The sequence below is a fragment of the Fusarium poae genome, chromosome 1 (genome assembly GCF_019609905.1).
Source record: "Fusarium poae strain DAOMC 252244 chromosome 1, whole genome shotgun sequence".
In the NCBI taxonomy this organism is placed as follows: domain Eukaryota; kingdom Fungi; phylum Ascomycota; class Sordariomycetes; order Hypocreales; family Nectriaceae; genus Fusarium; species Fusarium poae.
In genome coordinates, this window is record NC_058399.1 from 426,173 (window position 1) to 441,741 (window position 15,569).

At 49.6% G+C, this 15,569-nt stretch overlaps 3 protein-coding genes across 3 annotated transcripts; 2 read left to right on the forward strand and 1 right to left on the reverse strand.

Moving 5' to 3' along the window:
- Positions 1-732: 732 nt before the first annotated feature.
- Positions 733-2,387, reverse strand: SPM1_1 (Subtilisin-like proteinase Spm1; the record flags this gene model as incomplete). The annotated part of the gene is made up of 2 exons (XM_044844780.1): positions 733-1,968; positions 2,022-2,387. 2 exons carry the CDS (start codon positions 2,385-2,387, stop codon positions 733-735), a joined length of 1,602 nt encoding a protein of 533 aa, XP_044710696.1.
- A 3,541-nt stretch (positions 2,388-5,928) lies between these two features.
- On the forward strand, positions 5,929-6,255 carry FPOAC1_000161 (uncharacterized protein; the record flags this gene model as incomplete). The annotated part of the gene is made up of 1 exon (XM_044844781.1): positions 5,929-6,255. One exon carries the CDS (start codon positions 5,929-5,931, stop codon positions 6,253-6,255), a length of 327 nt encoding a protein of 108 aa, XP_044710697.1.
- Positions 6,256-7,187: 932 nt separating this feature from the next.
- On the forward strand, positions 7,188-15,228 carry FPOAC1_000162 (uncharacterized protein; the record flags this gene model as incomplete). The annotated part of the gene is made up of 4 exons (XM_044844782.1): positions 7,188-9,774; positions 9,822-10,219; positions 10,265-15,145; positions 15,196-15,228. The coding sequence occupies 4 exons, from the start codon at positions 7,188-7,190 to the stop codon at positions 15,226-15,228; spliced, it is 7,899 nt and encodes a 2,632-aa protein (XP_044710698.1).
- Positions 15,229-15,569: the final 341 nt, after the last annotated feature.

A 15,569-nucleotide genomic window follows, 5' to 3' on the forward strand; every position in this document is an offset into this window, starting at 1 on the left:
GGGAAGAGGAAGGAACTGCCTGTTGTAGTAGCAGGCAGCAGAAGTTGGTCTCATGAGCCTTAGGGTATAAAGATTCTAAGAAGTATGGCCTAAAGCATGAACTCATCTACTAATTTCGTCTCTTCTGCCTTCTGTGGCCAAATGTTTTGGCTTCATCATGGCTGCTTGCGTGAGTAGAACAGCAGGGGGGGGGTCGCCTATGCAGTGGGTGGCGGCGAGTGTGGGAATAACTGAGTAATGATGGAGACTGCTATCGACTCGCTGCAAGACGGCGATAGATTAATGCCCGGTTGTTGGTTGGATTTTCACAAGCCAAGGTATGGCAGGCTCAACATGCCGATTCTAGCATGAGTCGACAATGAAGCGATGGATGAGTGTCGAACAAATCGCCTGGCAGTAGGGAACTACTTACAAGTGAGCAGGACGGCAGAAGCTAATCGCCTCCGCCGCACACCGGTACATGCACACATACAAAGACAATGCAAACAATCACAGGCATGGAATACCAAGGGAACAAGCGCGCTTAGAATAAGAGATTTATTGTAATAATGAGCAATGCCTAAATACAGATTGCTCTCATAAACTAACCCATGCAATGGCGCGCGATGACAACTGGTCATCATAGAAAGCAAGCGCCAACATCAATATCATGTACCCAAACCAAAGCCAATGCCAATCCGTAATCCCAATAAACATATGCGTAACCATTACACCATGATAAGATTATCGATCTTACATGTTAAGCTCCTTGATGAACTGCTCGAGCTCCTCGTCGACAAGCTCGTGGATCTTCTTGGAGAACTTCTCGGCCTTGGAGCCGAGCTCCTTGGCGCCAGTGGTCAGCTTGCCAGAGACAACCTCGACCTCGTGCTCAACGGCGTGCTTGATGTCCTCAACGCGAGAAGAGGGAGCAGCCTTGTTAACCTTGTAGCTGCCAGCCTCAACAATCTTCTTGTAGTCGCTGCAGCCACCACCGTTCCATGCAAGCAGGTTGGGGGTGTCGGAGGGGATGTCGGAGAGGGCGTTCTCGGTGGCAACGGAGATAAGGTTCTCCTTGAGCTTCTTGGGGGTGATGGAAGCAAGAGCGTACTCGGAGTCCTCAGCGGGCTGGAGAGAGAGGTAGTAGGCCAAGAGACCAGCAATGTGGGGAGAGGCCATGGAGGTACCAGAGATGGTGTTGACGGCGTACTTGGTGCCGATCCAGGTGGACTGAATGTTCAGACCGGGGGCAAAGATGTCAGTGCACTTTCCGTAGTTGGAGAAGTAGGCACGGCTGTCATCGAGAGCAGAGGCACCGACGGTGACGGGCTCAGTAGCGGCAGCAGGAGAGTAGTTGCAGGCATCGGCGTTGTCGTTGCCAGCAGCGACGGCAAAGTGAACACCAGTGCGGACAGCGGCGTTGACGGCAGCATCGAGGGCCTGGGTCTTGCCACCACCAAGAGACATGTTGGCGACGGAGCCCTTGAAGCCCTTGCGCTTACCGTCCTTGGCCTTCTTCTTCTGCTCGAGATGGCTGGTGGCAGCAAACTCGACACCCTTGACAACGTCGGACATGGATCCGGAGCCGTTAGATCGAAGGACCTTGACAGCATAGACGTTGGCCTTCTTGGCAACACCGTACTTCTTACCGGCGACAGTACCGGAGCAGTGAGTACCGTGACCGTTGCCATCCTCATCGGCATCGCCAGAGGGAATGGTCTTACCCCAGTGGGCACGACCCTCAAAGTCAACGTGCTCGGTGTTGGTACCAGTGTCAACAATGTAGGCATCGACACCCTCACCACCATCGGCAGAGTAGAGGTACTTGTTGAAGGTACCGAAGTTGAGGGTGTTACGGTGGGAGATACGGGCAAGACCCCAAGGAGCCTGTCGCTCGGTCTCGCCGTCGCACTTGTCCTCAGTGATCATGTCCTTGTTTGAGACAGGGACCATGGTGTGGACAAGAGTGTCGCGCTCGATGAACTCGACCTGGATAGATGGTTAGCTTGTGATGATTCATGAGGCATAAAAGAGGTACTTACGTCAGGGTGGTTTCGGACCTTCTCGATCATGGACTCGTCAAAGTGGCCGGCGTAGCCCTTGAAGGCCTCACCAATGTCAAAGGTGTGCTTCAAGCCAGAGAAGGTCTTGTCTGTGAAGGGAATGGATCGCTTTCGCAGCTCCAGACGCTCAGACTCGCCCTGAGTGTGGGTGTCCTGAATCCACATGTGGTGGTTGGAGGCAGCATGCTCATCGACGTGGTCCTTGAACTTGATGATGTACGAGTCTGGGATGGTCTCGGCATCGACGGAGCTGAGGATGGGAGCGGCCTTGTCGTGGACGGTGCCGACGCTGAAAGAGGCAGCGCTGGCGACAGCGGCCACGGAAAGAGTGAGAGCGGACTTCATGATGACGAAACGCGCAAAACTCGGAAATTGTGTCTACCTGCGACTCAAAGACAAAAACAAATGGACAAATTGATGTCCTCGACCGTCTGTATTGATGAAATCAGACGCGATCGATGCTGTAAAGGATGGAGAGAGTGATGATGGATATGAATGGGATGATGAAAGGAAGAAGAAGCGATGGCGGCAGGACCTGGGGTAGATAAGCAATCGCAAGCTGCGTGCGACAGCTCCAGTGTTGCCTCAGCGGGCCTGGGGGAGGGCAGGAGGGTGTGACGCATCCATCTCTAGGATGGGCGATAACACAGTGGCTGAGCCCCATATTCGGTTTAGCGGTTGTCCTAAAGAACCAATGGCCGTCACCGAGGCAATGCGATAACGGCATATCGTGCGCAAGGTACAAGTGAGCTATCATGACAGTCCGTGTCAAAGTCCGGGGATGCACGGTACCTACGAATGCAAGGCCGAGGCGGTTTCTAATCCGGCTGTCTGAGCTCGAGGAATGGTCATGATGGACGTGATTCACTGGAAGATCTTGACAGAACGAACCGAAAGCAACCTGCACTCGTTACGAGTGTCTTTCTCCTATTGTTTACCGCCATTTTGATGCTTCCGAGGTCAACTGATGGTAGATGATTGCCTCATCTTGTTGACGGCTGATAACCCGGTCGTGTTTGTCCGCCTCGCCTCGAGTCATGGTCATGGCTCATGGATGACATTCTACAGGGAGCGATGGCAACCACTGAACTCAAATGTTGAGCCTGGTGCCTGTCAGCCTCTTCACGGTTGATACTTCAGTGATGTAAACTTGATTGTGAGCAAATGTCCCATAATCCATCATCCATCCAGTCACTGGATACAGAGAGGCTGCCTGTTTCCAAGGCTGATGGCGATCCATTACAGCTACTCAGCCGTGCTCGCGTACAGTACATCATGGCTGCGCAAGCTCAGAAACACTGTGCTTTCTCTAGCCGATCGAAGTATCTTGATAGCGCAGTGTCAATATCCACCCAGACAGCTAGAGCTCCAACAAGGTACGGTACCTTCCAGTTTGCGGTGCCTGCAGCCAAAAGCAGGTGTAGCTTTACCCAGTGCAAGAAAGCAGAATGCGGGGAGGGATTTGGCTCCGATTGGTCCCCACTGACCCAATCCGCCTGATCCATCGAGTCAGACGACGTCCCTGGCACGTGCCTGCCCATGTCTCAACTAAAACTGAAGCGCTGTTCGCTCCAAGCCAACGCCGACAGCGCCTCATCCCCCAGTCCGTTCCTGGGGTCAAGAGTGACAATTTGACTCGGGGAGGTTATTCCTTGGAAAGACAATACGCGACAGGGAAGACGTCATGATTCGGTGAGCAATATGCATTGCCAGTTCACTCCGTATTTCAGCATATCCATTCAAAACATGATGTGCCAATATGGAACATGATGGCCAGTGCACTTTATCATGCACTGAGCTCCAAGTCCGGCAGCCCGGATGAGGTACATAGCGCGTCTGCATTCTGGAGTCCCTGAAGCTAGCTAGCTCTTGAGAGCTATCCACTTCCAAGCAACTCAGATGCCATGACAATCCCGTCAGATAACGCCATTCAACACCGCTTTGGCTCATCATACCAGGCAAAACTGCTCAACAGACGCAGTCTGACGGACTATCAATTCGTATCCGCTTGATAAGCTGATACTGGCACCGTTACTGATACCGATACCGATACTTGCCTTTTTGAGATAACGATAAGCGGACCTCGGAACTTCTGTTGTTTCAACACATTCAAGGATCGGCGTCACACTATGGACATCCGTAGGTAAACAAAGCTAGGTGCTGGCTGATAGACAAAGGTGCTCAAGCTGTCAAGGTTCCCATATGACAGCATCACGACCAGTTTCAATCCCCTAGTATCAAGGAAAGAGGCTAGCTATTGCATGTCAATTGTTTTCTTATTTTTCCAAGACTTATTGAGTGCTGCTGAAGTTGGCTTGACAAGTCATGAATTAACTACCACTTGGACAATGCACTTGTTATATGCGAGACAAATCATCATTACACGTACGTAGTACATTTCGGTCAATGTTAAGCTCCGCCTTTTGCCTGGCACTGTATTTATTTAAGAAACATGCATTTATTCCAAGATGAGAAATCACAATGTTGTCGGTGTCACGGTGATGTTGATTCAATTGGGGAGAATGGACTACGTTTAATCACGACTGTACTATTGCATGGGGCGACATAGATCAAATGACGAAGGCTGTCCAACATGAAGAACGTATTTAATACACCATAAGAACACAGAAAATACTTACATTATTCACATTATTCACATTATTCACATTATTCACATTATTCACATTATTCACATTATTCACATTATTCACATTATTCACATTATTCACATTATTCACATTATTCACATTATTCACATTATTCACATTATTCACATTACTTTATGCTTAGATGTCGTTATCATGATTAATATGGCTGGTTTCACTCAACTCCAGACTCTCACCTCATACTTGTTGAATCTACCCTGCACTAGAATCGCGACGTCATTAAAACACGACGTTTTCACCAAAGCACGCGTGTCTCTAGAATGCCATGTTGGAAATAGCATTGTTAAATCGGTCATCTCTTATTGCAGGCTAACCATACTCGCGATACTTCTCACTTCTTTATATCTCAACCGTGCATGACTACACTGGATCCCATGCTTATAGTTAGGGACATGCCTCAAGCCAGTTCCTTACCTTCAGCCTCAGCATGGGACCAAGTGACGATTTTATCTTTTCGGCGTCAATTAACAACAGTCTATCTTCTACTGATGGTGAGGAGAATGTATAATACAGGTGCGGACCCTTGAGATCTGGTGAGTTAAAGCTGGAATTGGTGGTAAGGCAGGGCATAATGATTGGAGGGCGGCCTATTGACTCAAAGAGGATGATAAATGTAAAGTTGGAGCTGCAAGATCGAGGAGGAGCCACATACTTGTAGTAGAGAGGTCTGTAACTGGTCTCATGAGGCATTCGAGCATTAGCTGTTCAATAGTCCTGGCCGTTGTACCCACGATTCGATGGTCTCGCCCACATGCAGGGATGTAGCTCAGCTAGCCACAGCCTATTGAAACGGATCTGATGCTCATGAGTACAGCTGAACTGCGCGGCTAACCGTGAATATTCCTAAAAAATGTTTTATTGTGTTCTCGATCAAGTCTCGACCGAATTATGTGACATAAAACTTGTACAGGAGGACAAGAAGAGGTGGTCCAGCTAGCCACAGTGCTGTGAAGATGCACCCAATTGCTTGCAAGTCCAGCTGAAGCACACGGCCTAGCCGTGACTATTCACAAACGACATGTTCTAGCTGGTGGTGTCGTTTTGGCCTCGACCGGACTGAAAGAAATGGAAATGTGTATAAGAAGACGAAGATGCTCGCTCAGATACAGCAGCAGCAGCAACAAATCTCAGTTATCACCTCATTTGATTACAAGCTACCACAAACTTCTCTTTACTCATCTTCATCCACAAATACACCACTGCATCCTCTTATCATCACAATGCCTTACCCCCGCCATGACTTCGATATCGAAGTGAATTGGGAGCCTAAGCAAGAGTCTCCCCTGATGTGGTTCGACAAGAACGGCGATTTTTACAAAAAGACCGGTATCTTCATGGCTTCCGTGGAGCGAAACGACTGGGCCTACTGGTACAAGTACGAAATCAGAATCCATACCGATGATCCCTATGCGTACACCTTTTACGATGAGGAGGGTGACAGCTATGACTTGACGGTGAACTTGCCAAAGTTTAGCGCCAGTACGCACGATGTCAACTATAATTCGAACAAGCCCAAGATTGTCAGAGTTGTTGGAAAGGCCATTTGAGAAAGGAACAAGAGAAGTAACGAGGTTATGGAATTGAAGACAAGGGAACTGGTGTGTTGGAATAAGCATATGTAATGGTTTGCATTGTTGTCCGCTAGCGGTGTTCTGTAGCTGCTGTAGAAGTCCTGCTCAGTGGCTGGTCAGCGTATGCAAATATATTTAGAACAGGGATCGAGGTTAATAATGAAGCGACGTTTAATCAATACTCTGTACTCTGAGAACTATTCCCTCTTTCAGCTTTCGTCAGTGTCCATCAGACAAGCTATCTCTGCTCCTGAATACTTCGCGTTATGGCATCTGCACACAATACTTGCAGCGGCAGTTGCAACTTCGCAGATAGGGATACTTTTGCCGTCCTATCAATATTGTCATCTTGAATCCAATGCTTCTCAATATCAGTCAATTGCTTCTATTGCACCCTCCACTTTACGCGGCGCGCGGTTGTGCAGGACTTTAATCATGCGCACGCGTACATGTCACTCCAATAGCATTACTCGAGCTTCGTCAGCTCAGAAGATCCATCAAGACTGAAGAGGGGTCACCGCCACACCACCGCCACACCCACCTCCAAAGGCTGACCCCCCATTGAGTTACAGCATTGAGCACAGGTAAGTGCAGGCTCCAGTTCAGTGGGTGACCGATTGTTTCGACAACTTCGCTAATTTCTCAGCTTCCAGTGTTTTGTTTTGGACGAGTCTCGATACGTTTCCTCCGATATCCAGCGAAATCCCCTTATCAAAAGACCAACTGTGGCCGTACCGTGACCGCTGTTTCCGTCCGCTCCAGAGCTTCATGCGCCCCGCGCTGGCAGCTCCATCAAGTTCCAAATCTTACTCTTCGATGCAGACGACGACTGATAACAGCCTGGACCCTTGAAGGGCTCAGGGGAGGTGGTTTCTGGAATGAACCCGTGAGAAAAGAAACATTGAAAAATGGCCTCAATACCAAGAAGATACCGGTCGTCCACTTCGGCCTCGAACCCACCGCAAACCAAGTCCTTCGAAATCTTAAAGGGCTTGCTTGAAGCTCTCAGTATCGATACGACCCTTCACCAGCAAGATGGCTTCCCTCAAACGCCGCCATTGTTGCGAAAACTCCGACATATTATACAGCACATATCTGCGACACGATCGCCCGTCCATCAAGATGACTTTCGACATGCTGACGGCTTCGAAACAATACTTAATCTTCTCCGAGCCTTCTCAGGCTATTACGATCCCGATAAAAGAAGCGATGCCGACATGCTTTCCCTGTTTAAGTTGCTAGGAGACTGTCTGAACCTCTTTTCGGTTGCCCTACGTGGGCATGCAGGAAACCGACGCTATTTCCAATATAAAGTTGAGGGAGGCGGATGGGAGGCCCTGGAACAAGTCATCGCAAGTATAGGATTGGGCGGTGCTGAGCCTGATGCCTGGATAAGTTGCCATGTATTCGGCAAACTGCTCGCTTTCTCCTTGGACGATGAGGCACTCGATCTCCTTTGTCAATCCATCGGACAATCTCTACGACCCGACGACGAGAACTCCCCTAAAGAAGATGAAAGCGACAGCGCCGAAGAGCAATGGGATTTGGTATTGGCCAAGTCTGCAGAAAATATTACGCCCGGCGTACGAGAAGTCGTCAATGCCAAGACTATAATACGGCACCCAGAAATTTTGAGAGCCGTCGTCAGTTTCTGGACGGCTATTCCTCGAATGAAAGATGGCCTCGCGAACCCAGCTTCTTTACTTGTTCTAGAGACAATTTACTGCGCTATCTCAGTCTCTATATATAACCGGGCTGCTGTCCATTCGACTGGCGCCCTGTCGCAGTTCCTCCGAGTTGCTTTCAATGCCAATTCAGCTCTTAGCCCACCTGAGCGGGAGAAGGTATTGGCCATCTGCAAGATACTCATGTACTTGGGCGTGAACGAACCGGCCGACACACAATTCTTACTATCAACACCCGGCTCTGAGGCGTCTGAATTTTGCTTACAGATGACAAACAAACATACAGGTCCTCCTTTCTTCCAATTCGACCTGTCTCTACACGGCCACTCATCGCTCGAGTTGTCCAGTCTTGGCCGATCGTTTCCGCCGCAGTCTAGTGCAGGTTACACATTTACAGCATGGATTCGAGTAGACAGCTTCGACCCTACTGCACATACAACGATATTTGGCGTCTTTGACTCCACGCAGTCATGTTTTGTGCTCATGTACCTCGAGAGAGATACCCACAACTTTATCCTTCAAACATCTGTTACTTCCAATAAGCCTAGCGTGCGCTTCAAGTCTGTTTCGTTCAAGGAGAAGAAGTGGTATCACATCGCCATTGTGCATCGCCGACCAAAGACGATGGTCACGAGCAAGGCGTCATTGTATGTCGATGGTGAATTTTCAGAGCAAATACGCTGCAATTATCCTCATCTGCCGCCCTTGGCTACTGGTGCTCATGACAGTTTTGCCTCGTTCAACTCTAATCAGAACAAGACCAACCCAGTGCAGGCTTTCGTCGGTACACCGAAGGATCTTTCTAACCAAATAGGATCTGGCCTCGTCTTCTCGCGATGGTCGCTTGCTTCTGCACATTTGTTCGAGGATGCTTTGAGCGATGACTACCTCGCGGTCCATTACGGCTTGGGACCGCGATACCAGGGCAACTTCCAGGACAGCCTGGGTGGCTTCCAGACTTATGAGGCATCTGCTACTCTGGGCCTCCGTAACGAGATTGCACATCCTGGAAAGGGCGAGACTTCGGACATCATCAGAGCTGTCCGTGAGAAAGCTGGTTCACTACTACCTGAATCCAAAATCTTGCTCAGCATTCTTCCTTCGGCAACGTTCCCTGAAAATGTGCAATTCTACGACACGGGACTTTTGCGATCGCTCCCGCGAAACTGTGCTCGCAATCTTTTCAGGGCATCCAACCAAGAGGGTGCACCTCTAGCTATCAACTGTGCTGTTCCTAGTCTTCCAGACTCTCTGTTCCGCGTTCAGGGTCTTCTCTCATTCCGCGGCGACCCTATTGTCGCTGTGCCGTCGTATTTGGACGAGAATCTATGGCGACTCGCCGGTTTCACACCACTGGCTTTGAAGCTCTTTGAGCGAGCGTCATCAATTGAAGAAACAGTACGATCGGCGGAAATGTTGTTCTACTGTATTCGTCAGAGCTGGAGGAATAGCGAGGCTATAGAGAAGGACAATGGATACGGAATCCTGGCTATGCTTCTACGCGTGAAGCTAGGATACGATCGTGGTAGCAGCGACTCTACGGTCACTCGACTGCAATTCTCAAACGACGATCGCGACCGACTGGCCTTTCAACTACTCAGCTTGATCCTTGGCTTTGTCGGATACAATCATGTGGAGCCAATGGAGTCGTTCATCATTAACCCCCTTGCCTACCGCATTCTTCTTATTGACCTGGACATCTGGCGCAAGTCGGCACCTCGAATTCAAGAGTTATACTACAAACAATTTGTGACATTCGCAGTCAAGAGCAAGTACCATGAGTTCAACAGCAGGAGGCTAATCAGGATGAGTAAGTTCTAATATTTGTGGTATTGCGAGCTCATCTAACATTCTTAGGAATCGTCAAGAGGCTGCTAGATGCCATGAAAGGAGAGGTCGTTTCGGAAGACACAATATCGCATTTCATGGGCGCCTTTGAGATTCTTGTCACATCCAACTTTAGTCAAGAGGTCATGCGATCATTGTCGCTTTTCATCACATACGCCTTCCACTCTCAGCCTTTGCCTATCAATAGAAGCCCACGAGCTCTCTCAATCAATTCGAGAACCGGGATTCCACTTCCACGACGGAGGGGAACGCCAACCGATCCAACTGCAGCTGGGATTGCTTCTGGTCTGAAATTCCTGACCAAGAAGCAGCTTGGCGTCAAGGTTCTCAGCATGTACTCACGAATACTTTGCGAGAAGGGCAACACTAGCCATATCAAAAAGTTTGCCAGAACGGTGACAAACAAGGTGAGATCGATTTATTCGCATAGAAGCCTTCTCTAACCTTTGCAGTGGCTCCTGTACCTGTTGGCTGAAGATGATCCGGAGGTCGTTGTTCACGGCTGCAAGATCCTGGCACGACTTCTTGTTACTCATGGCTCCAATTACACATCGAAATTCGCTGGAAAGTCGGGAGGTTTCGTGATCATGTCCAACAGACTAAAGCGATTCTGGGATATGCCAACTCTATGGCCCATCTGCTTCAGTATTCTCTTTGGCTACGATGTGGCCGAGATCAATTTTGACAGGAACTTTGACTTTTTCAACATCCTAGAGACATTCGGCAAGCGCAAGGTTGTGTATCCCGAGTCGTTGTCTGTCATTACGGCGATGTTGCAGCATGGACTGAAAGATGTAATGAGACACCAGGATGATCCAGATTCACCGGCAACGTATGTTGACCCGTCTTCACATACTCTAAAGAAGCATGCATCCGCCAAAGAGCTCCGCCCTGAAATGCGACCGCGAGCAAGCTCCATGAACTTGACCACTGCCCTTGCGACACGTTCAAACTTCTCTCGTGACAGCGAAAGAGTTGCAAGCTATGCAGGTGTTCTGCACACTGTGATCCGTTTCCTCCTTGATCTCCACGAGCGCTCGACAGAATTTAGGGACTTTGCTTTAACTTCAGAATGGGTGAGATTGCTACTGTCGGCGCTTTATCCAGTCATTGTTAGCGCCGATGCGGTGACGCCTGAAACCGAGTTGAACTCTGGAGATACGGCCTTGACATTCGAAGGGACAGATGTTATTATCCGGCCTATTGGTGGTAGTGGTTCTCATGCGACACCAATCGTGCGAACAACAAGCGTTGATCCAGTCCCGTCGCCTCAGTCGACACCACCCAAGGGCACGCCGCTAAGAAGAGCCTCATCATTTGTTCTTCTCACCCAGCAGAAATCGCCCGTTGGTCCCAGTCCGGCTCGTTTGAGTCCTGCTTTGCCATCGCCTAGGTCGACGCCTAGTAAGAGACCAAGCAGCGACATCTTGGACGGACTCATGGAGCTGGTAGTGAGTGTCTTTATGGATCAGCTTCTTTCGCGAAAAGACTTTGCCGGATTTGGCTTGTTCACCAAGGTCCCTCCTGGCTTCCGTGAACACCAAGCTTACTTTGAGAGTTATATCCTGAAGCATGTGGTTGGCCAACTGGAGAAGAACATCCAAGTCAATCAGAAAGCAATCTGCGAACCTCGTGTGCTGACCAACCTCTCAAGGCTTTGTCAACATATGTCGGAAGCTATCTTTGAAGGATGGTTCCTGAATGGGGCCGAGGTCATGATTGACTTTATCGGGATGCTTCTCGAATTTTTGCAACGTCCCGATATCGCTACACTGAAGAGCGTCCGACTCTGCAGTCAGGCTGTCAACAGCATTCGATTCTGTCTTTTGAGAATAATTCTTTTGCGGTTGTCTGACCTTGATAGTCCAGATACCACACTGGTAGAGGCTAAGCAGTTCATGGGCAAGATGGCGTACTGGCAAATGTCAATTCTTGGCTCTTTCGTGAGCGAGGACCACCAGTTCCTGAAGCTGTTCTGGTACCAGCTCTACACTAAACTCATCAGCGACAAGATGCCTCTTCGAACTGCAGCGGCCACTTTTTTACGCATCATTTTGGTGCAGAAACCGGAAGAGTCTATTGAGCTGATTCATTCATGCATGTCGCCGGATCAGAAGCAGCTTTCCAAGGACTTTCAGCAATTAACAGGCGTGGATGACGAAAGTTTTGTGGAGTGGGTTGACAAACATCGCCCGTCCCTGGATGTACTGTTTTTCGGCGGCATGTCAAAGACGTGGGAAGACTTTGTCAGCTCCGAAAATGCACGCACTGCAGAGACAGCCAAGGTCCGGTTGGCTAAACGCAAAGACAAACTTAGAGTGTGGCATGCAGAGAACATCAACACGGAGAAAACTTTGCTCAGTCATGACATCGGTAACAGCGCCTGGATGAAGAGCATCTACAACTCTGAGTATTTCAAGTACCAGCGGATCATGCAAGACCAACAGGATGATCTTGTGTTTCTTAGCGACGCTTACAAGAAGATGGAAAGAGACCTTATGCGACCCGGCGCGGTGTTTAGCGAAGCCGCGCCTCCTAAATGGAAGCTCGACCGAACAGAAGGACGAAACCGAATGAGGCTCAGGGTTCTACCTGACTTTACGATAAGTAAGGATGAATATCAGCCAAAGAGAAAGGCGAGCGAGGTTTTGCAGACTCTTCGTGTCAACACATCGGCCAGCCCAGCACCCTCGATCGTTACGTCTGCCGTATCGCCAATAAAGTCAACCACCCCCGCACCTTTAGAGAGCAACAACGAACCTCCTCGGTTCACCGAAGAGCCCGAGAACACCGAGCCAGCAGAGCAGCCGTCCTCTGGTGTCGCGCCCGAAGACGACTTTGAGCTTGTTGACGATCCCAACGATCCCAATGAAGGAGACGAGGGCTTTGAGGACAAGAACCGCAAGGTAATGCGACGGCTGGAGCGTGGAGATCAAGTTCAGTCTGCATACAATGTCTCGCGTATTATCGGACTGGAAGCCTGTGAGGGTATTCTCATCATCGGAAAGGATGCGCTTTACATCATGGACAACGTGTTTCAATGTGCTAACGGAGACATTGTCAACGTCTGGCAAGCTCCGCCCGAAGAGCGTGACCCTTTCTCCCAGATTGTCACTGATGCCAAGACGTCAGAAAAGCGACAGAACAATAAGGAACAAGAGTCGAGGCATTGGCGATGGCACGATGTTATCAGCATCTCAAAACGCCGGTTCCTTTTCCGAGATGTCGCGATTGAGGTGTTCTTTACCGATGGTCGAAGTTATCTCTTGACTACAATCAACCCAGTAGTCCGGGATAACTTGTTCATCAAGATGCTCAGCAAGGCACCTCACACCAGTGGTGCCAACACTCTCCCGAACCCCGAAGACGCCTGGCGCTTGGAGTCTCTCAAGGTCTTTGATGAATCGCCCCAAGGATTTGGGTCCAAGTTTGGCACCTTTTTCAACTCATCGCCTTGGAACCCAATCCTCAAGAAATGGCAAAAGGGCGAAATCTCCAACTTTCACTATCTCATGATGGTAAATACCATGGCTGGTAGGACCTTTAACGATTTGACACAGTACCCAGTGTTCCCATGGGTCTTGGCAGATTACACCAGCGAGGATCTGGATCTTGACGACCCTAATACATTCCGAGATCTGTCCAAACCGATGGGCGCGCAGACGCCACACAGAGTTGGGGGCTTTGTCGAGAGCTACAACGCGTTGGAAGAGATAGGAGAGGTCCCTTTTCACTACGGCACACACTACTCTTCTGCCATGATTGTGTCATCCTACCTGATCCGTCTGCCACCTTTTGTGCAGTCTTATATCCTTCTCCAGGGCGGAAGTTTTGATCACGCAGATCGTCTCTTCCAATCCATCCCAGAAGCATGGCAATCTGCCTCGTGCAGGAACAAAACAGACGTGAGGGAGCTCATCCCCGAATTTTACTGTCTCCCCGAATTCTTGACCAACATTAATGGCTACAACTTTGGCAATCGCGAAAGCAACGGCGTTAAGGTCGACCATGTCGAGCTTCCCCCATGGGCCAAGGGTGATCCAAGAATATTTATCGCCAAGCACAGAGAGGCACTGGAGAGTCCCTACGTGAGTGAGAATCTACACCAGTGGATTGATCTCATCTTTGGATTCAAGCAACGAGGCGAGGCGGCAGTGGAGAACGTTAATGTGTTCCATCATCTTTCGTACCGTGGTGCGACAGACTTGGATAGCATCACCGATGCAAAGGAGAGAGCCATCTTGGCCGGAGTCATTCATAACTTTGGACAGACGCCGCATCAAGTGTTTATGAAGTCGCATCCTGCTAGAGAGCATGTCCGATCTCCCGTTCGACGATTGGATACGAACGTGTTTTCTCTAAGCTGTTTGCCGCACCCTCTTCTCGGTATGGACTCTGCTTCTCGATCTGTAAACATGACTGACAACCCCCCAACAGAAAGCCACGAGCGTGTAGCTTCACTGCTCTACGCATCCAAGCTGGACCGCTTACTGTGTGCTTCTCCATTCAGGCTTAACTTCCCGCCATACGACAAGTTCCTCGAATGGGGCTATGCTGACAACAGTATTCGCTTCTTCTTCAGCGACAATCGAAAGGTAACACGAAACCATATTCTCATTCACGGCCACATCGCTAACTCGACAAAGCCGGCTGGCCTCTTTGAGAATCTCCACATTGGACAAATCTCTTGCGCCTGCTTTGCTGATTCCAAGACGTTGATCACCGCTGGTGAGGACTGTGTCGTCTCGGTGTACGCAGTTCAGACTGGCCATGGCAAACCAGTCGAGCTGCTCCCAAGGTCTAGTCTGTTTGGACACAAATTCCCAGTGACGACAATTGCAGTCAGCAAGGCTTTCAGCACTCTCTTGACTGTGTCTGCGGACGGGCAGGCGTTCCTGTGGGACCTTAACCGACTATCATTTATTCGCAAGCTGCCTTTGGTGCGCCCTGTCGAATCTGCTCGCATCAACGACATCTCGGGCGAGATTCTCCTCTGCTCGGGACCGAACGTGATACTCTACACTCTCAACGGCACATTGCTTCTGGAACAAAATGTCTGCTTCGACCAAGATGACTACATCCACTCGTGCGCCTTTTACGAGGGCGCTGGAAACGAGTGGCTTGACAATTACTTGATCTTTACAGGCCACAAGCGCGGCATAGTCAATGTCTGGCGACGCAGCATCGTCGGCAGCCGGTGGACTTTGGAGCTGCTGAGAAAGCTTGATCATGTGGATTACAAGCACGAAAAGGGCGCGAATACAGAGGCGGGCATGACGTGCATCAGCCCAATGCCAACATGCGTCTACACAGGTGATGATGACGGTAGAGTCGTAAGTACCGCCAACTTCCTCCCCTGCACCAATACTGACAAGGCTTCTAGTACGAATGGAATCTACTGAGCAGGGATAGATAGAGTCTGGCCCTCCCGAACCGAACATCAGTTCGACGCAGCAACAACCGCAATAGTCTCGTATAATTAAAAAGAAAAGAAGTGGAAGAGGATATTTGTTTGGTTTCTTCATCACTAGTGGCGTTTCCCTGTTTGATCTTAAAGCGCATGTTAGAAAAAGCGTTGGCTCGCGCAAGTGGGCGCACGACGTATATACGTATGTTGTCATCGGTGGACGGCTTGATTGATTGGATGTAGAAAATCGAATTGGAGCGTCAATTGCTGGTAAATCTTGGACGTCGACTCTTTGTCCCTTGAATTCCTCTATGATATTCCTCCCTCTCCGCTGTAGCGTTGCTTCTGGA